Here is a 6000-nt window from a genome sequence, read left to right on the forward strand (position 1 = left end):
TTTACTGTATCAAGGCAAATAAAATGATTATAATATGTATATACAGGGCGTGCTAAAAAAAGTGGGACGGAATATTTTGATTACTCGAAATTATTTGTCGACATCAAATGTTCATGAAGATGTCTATAAATCTCTATTTTGCGTAGAGTGAAAATTATACGAATTGCTTTGCATGCAGTAAAGTTGGAAAATACTTGCCAAGTTGCTGGTATGTCCAAATTTGAATAAAATACATCCAAGACTTTAGTTTCTGCAGACACTGTATTAAATATAACCTTGAAACAAATTGGCACTAAATCACTTCCGAGTTTTCAACAAAACAAAAGGTTTAAACACGTGTAGTCCAGTAATTAATACCAAAGCTATTGAGAGTATGCAGTCCAGTAATTAGACCTACTACCTTATCGTTTAACTAAAACACACCGCTTTGCAAGTCCGAATTGAATTCCCGAAACACTTCCTTTTAGCAAACGATTTGTCCTATTCACTGTCTGATATTTCACTATCAGAGTCGTCAGTATCTGAATTGTCTATCCGAATAATTAGAGGCCGGACCTCGTCTATAACTCGCTCGGTTTGAAAAGACTTAACGATTATGTCTTCCGTATGTCTAATACAATTTTGCCATTGTACTGCTTTTATTTGTTCTAGCGATTCTTTCCATAAACTAAGAACGCTAGCGTCATCTGTTGTTTTGGACGCATGTTTATCATAAAAATTTTTGGCTATACCCCAAACTAACTCAATTGCATTATAGTGGCAATGGTAGGGCGGAAGTCGAAGAACTTCATGGCCATATTTAAGAGCCATTTGGTCAGTAACAAATTTCTTTTGAACTTTGTGCTCTCCACACCTTTGAAGTAAATCAACTTTTAAAAATATGTCACTGTGATAAATTTTCTTTTCTGTCAACCACAACTGTATTTCTTCTTTTGTCCAGCTGCTTGAAGGAAATCTCTCTTCTACTCTGGAGTGGTAGGATGCATTATCCAACACTATTATGGATGGTCGCTCCAATTTTTTCAACAAATTTTCTTCAAACCATTCTTCAAAAATATTTGCATCCATATTTCCATGGTAATCACCTGTATTCTTTGTGGACGAAAAAATTAAACTAGCGTCCGGAATAAAACCCTCATCATTTCCAGCATGAAGTATAATGTAGCGTTTACCATTACTGGAACGATTAGAAGAATAACATTTCGTGGTGCCATCTTGCCAGGATGATTTTGACATATTTCCTTTAGCGAAAATCCAAGTTTCATCTATAAATACAACTTGCCTCGGACTATCAGACGTTTTATTGTTCATGTATTTTCTTAAAAAATGCCACCGTTTTGAAACAACATTGGACAGTTCACACAATACTTGTCTATTATTTGTCTTTTTATATCGAAAACCTAAATGTTTCAGCACTCTCCACAAACTTGTTAAACTAATATCACACAGTTCCTTGTCTTTAATTTTTTGTAACACAGCACTAATTGTTACATGTTCTTTGGCTTTATACATATTGTATATAATATTTTTAATTTCAAGTTTAACTGACTGGTTCAAATCTAAAGTTTTTGGATGTCGACGATTTCTCTTGCTTACTTTATTTATTTCATCCTCACTCATGTTATTAATTCTTCGGAATGTCCTCTCTGAGATACCGCAAGCATCGCATGTGCGTTTCTGAACTGCCATAACAGATGTCAATGGACCCATATTATTTTTTTCCAAATTGAAATAACTTTCGACTTTCAGAACTAAACGCCGTTCTTCTGGAGACAACACTCTACGTTTCTCCAAATTATTCATTTTACTTTGAAGTACCGCTTCACTACACTACTATAAAAAAATAGGTATGTACTTATATACAACTACTACACCCTAAAAAGGACGAGGGTTGTACAACAGACGAAACAATCGAATAAAAATTATTTAACAGCCAATGCTATAATAACAGGCATAAACACTGCATTGATTGTGATTGCAAAAACCATTGGCATGTTTTAAATAAGATTTTTGCTTATTATGTATTAAACAACACCAATGCAACCCACGACCATCCATTAATTTTTAACGATACACAGAAGTGTAATTTGATGACAAGTTTGAATTTGATCTACTTTGTCGATAACAGTGTCGTTAACAGAAAGATATTTTTAAATAGCATGAATCATTTTTCAATGATTGTGTGTCTTTAAGAAATACATACACGCTAAACAAATTTTTAAAGTGTGAATAAAGAAGATTGCATTTATTATGACACATGGTATATACTCCTTATTTTTCACATAATATGTTCTTGTAAAGGCATAACTTTGATTATTGGGTAAACCTGCTACCTCAGAAGAAATTAAAAAAAAATAACATGTAATAAATTCACTGTTTAAATAAATATTCCGTACTCGTACTATTGCAAAAAAATATTAAAACCAATAAACTATAACTTGTTGAGGAGTGCTGATTGAAACAACAGACCAGTAAAATGTTATTCATAAAGGTAGTGTAAAATATATCGCCGCTTATCTGCTCCGCTAGTAACAAACTTATCAGCATTTAATGGCAAAGCGGTCTTGTTAGCTGAAAAAAACTTTATGTAGGTGCAGTGGCAGTAGCATGACGAGTAAAAGCGCGAGTGAGCTATTTACACATTCACGCTGCCCACTTCCCTGTCCAATTCCCTGTCGAACAGGGCTGAGTATAAATCCGGTATTACAGATATATTCATGGGTGATTATGTTTTTCTACCTGCTAGCATAATATGTATAGGTGAATGTTTCCTAGAAGGATCATACCCCCGGGCAGTTATAATCACTTATTTTTCTCGGTTATTGGTCAAATTGCATGGGCGTAGACATTTATTTTTATTTCTAGAGCAAGGTGAATTTAGCTTAAGGATTAGATTATCATTCAGCTTTTATGTTATTTAGTTTTTCAAGTGTTTTTTGTACTTCATGCTTGTATGTGTGAACTTCTTTGTTTATACATAGTAGTTTCTGTTGCTTGTGGTTCCAAGTGGTACTTCTTTTGAAGTAAATCGTGCATCCTTTTCGATGTTTTTCGGGTTTATTAATTTGTTCAAAAGCGTTTCCAGTGCTTCTTGTTAGTTCTTCTTATAAGTGCATGTGTTTCATTTCTCAGTTTCTTTTAATCTTCGTAGAGTTGATTGTCTTGTTTAACATCTACTTCTTTAAGGTTTTTCTTTCTAATGTATTTTTTTTTTCACCTCTGCACAGAGAGATATTTTAAATAAGTTTTTTGGGTGTAACTAAAAATGTTTCTTCCAGGACATTATTTTACGTCCCTTGATCTTTCCTTTTGAACTTTTCGTCCCCTCGTTAGGTGGCTCAGATATTAAAATTATATTTTTTATATATACAGTGCGTCCATAAAGTAACGCATAAATTCATTATTTCGTAATCAGACGACTTTAAGAAAAAATCCCGAAACACGTTGATTTTTATTTTTAAATTACGATTTTTTTGGCATATATATCATACTAGTGACGTCATCCATCTATGCGTGATGACGTAATCAATGATTTTTTTTAATGAGAGTAGGGGTCATGTGATAGAGCTCATTTGAAACGGTATTCAATTTTCTATCCACTAGTATAAACATAACATATTTATTTTTACAGGGTGTTCAAACTTTTAATTAAATTAATTGAGAAAAAGAAGAATCTATATGATTTATTTAATTCAAAATACGTTTTACTGTAGACAGAAAACAGGAAAAAAATGTTTATTTGACAAATAAATATTGCTTTTCGTTTAAATTCAATCTTACAACTAAAACGTTCTTGGACACCCTGCATAAATAATTATGTTAATGTTTATATTAGTGAAAAGATAATTAAATAACCTTTCAAATAAGCTATCACGTGACCCCTATACGCTCTGAGCTTCGCTGGTGTCGCTCCTAGCGGTTATTAATTCAACTTTTACCGGTAATTTTTAAATTTATTATTTAATTGTTATCGCTTAATATTTACAACGCAAAAAAGTAATTAAATTGTAATCGATTTTTTAAAGATTTTGCTAATCATTTTGACGTTCTATTGATAAAATATGAATTTCTTACTTCGGATTCTTTCACAATTATCGTGTAGATGGCGCAGGATTAATTTATAATTACATATTACGGAACATTAAAAAACTTAAATTCAGCATTTAAAACGTAAGTATATTTAAGGTAAAAATATATACCACAGCTTTGACCAACTAATATTTTTTATAATTAATGTTTTTAATTTTAATTTTAAATTAATTACTTTGACATTTATGTCAAATTTCCGGTAAACGTTTACAGACTTGCCACTACTGGCGCTCGCGAATTTGTAAATATCCCCTCTACGTACGAGCTCACAGCGTATTCTCATTTAAAAAATCATCGATTACGTCATCAAGCCCATATGGATGACGTCACTAGTATGATATACATGCCAAAAAATCGTAATTATGAAATTATGTAATTATGAAATAATTATTCATTATTAAATAATGAAATAATGAATTTATGCGTTACTTTATGGACGCAATGTATAGTAATTACAGGGTTGTTGTTATTCATTCGGCGTAGTATTTCTTCCTGTATGTTTCTGGTAATACATCTGCTCTGTTAATTTCTCTAATTAATGGACTATTACAGTTCAAAAAGTATTCTATTTAAAATATCATTTATTTCCTCTTTTGCACTGAAATTTTTTATTGTTTTCATTTGGGATATCTGCTATTTCTGCGGTCTATTTGGCTACCTTATTTTCTTTTACCACTATCTTTTGCGTTAAATTCAGTGTATTATTTTAAAAATTTTCCTTCTTCATTTGACAACCACCACCAGGACCTTTTTGAAGACCACTTTTGTAAAGAGTATCAACTTGTTTTAAATTGCTGAAATATTTGATACTTTATTAATTTAAATATCTACAACTTAGCAAAGGTCTTTTGGCTTTGAATACGAGTAAACAAATATTTGTACACTTTTTGGTGATAACAAAATCCCACAAAACTCAATATGGCGCTACATTCGGTAGATAAATGCCTTATCTAACCCGTTGGCGAAGTTGTTTGTGACCAAAAGTTTGAAAAACAAAACCTATAATAATAGAAATATGTAAAAGTTTGTTAAATGTGCGATAAATTAAATATTTGTGTAATATTTGTTTGCTGAATTTTGGGTTAGTTTCTCATTAGACCAGAGAAATTAGCAAATATTAAACTTTTAAAATGTTTTACTTCGTAAATTTTTTAATTGTTCTTTAATTTTTTTCAGAATGTGTTGATAAAAACTTCACTTCTCTGGTCTAAATGCTTACTAAGATCGTGTATTGACTAGTTTGATTATTTATCAATAGTAAATAATTTCAAAATCTTATTAAAAAATTATTTTATTTTCTGTTTCCTCCATCCTCTAAAAATAATTATTAAATAAGGAATTCTGTAATTTTATTTTTTGTTTTGTAAGGTACGGTGTTCTTGATAATTTTTATTGCAAAAATAATCAAGAATTCTTGTCACTGTACTACCACCACTGTATTAATATGTATTAGGTTGGGGGTATGGTTCGAAATCAACATTTCATGCACATTTTTGTGAATTTTTTTTTGAAACTATGGGAAAATTATTTTATTTTTAATAATAAACATTCAATACAGTTCAAAGAATATTAAAAAAAAATAAAGAAAAAATATTGAAAACTAAGCCAATGGTGGTAAATTTTTAGACGCCTCAAAAAAATGGATTTTGCTGTGGACATCAGAACCGGATTTTTTGAAAATCAACATATTTATTATCGTTGAACAGAAATAAGCATAACACAAAAAATATCTCAACAGCGTTACCTCGCGAAATCTCCATAAGAAAATTATGCAAAATTTCAGGTGGATCGTTCAAGTAGTCTTTTAGTTGCGATGTCCACCGTCTTTGAAAACAGCAGTTTTGAGAAAAACGCGTTTAAAATTTAGATAATTTTTATTTTCAATTGTTTTGTCCGTCAAATGGTAAAGTG

The 6000-nt window shown here is 30.9% G+C and overlaps 1 protein-coding gene across 1 annotated transcript; it reads right to left on the reverse strand.

Moving 5' to 3' along the window:
* Positions 1-480: 480 nt before the first annotated feature.
* On the reverse strand, positions 481-1803 carry LOC126880969 (uncharacterized). The gene has a single exon (XM_050645053.1). The coding sequence runs from the start codon at positions 1801-1803 to the stop codon at positions 481-483; it is 1323 nt and encodes a 440-aa protein (XP_050501010.1).
* Between the last annotated feature and the right edge of the window lie 4197 nt (positions 1804-6000).

This window comes from Diabrotica virgifera, chromosome 2, assembly GCF_917563875.1.
Source record: "Diabrotica virgifera virgifera chromosome 2, PGI_DIABVI_V3a".
NCBI lineage: Eukaryota > Metazoa > Arthropoda > Insecta > Coleoptera > Chrysomelidae > Diabrotica > Diabrotica virgifera.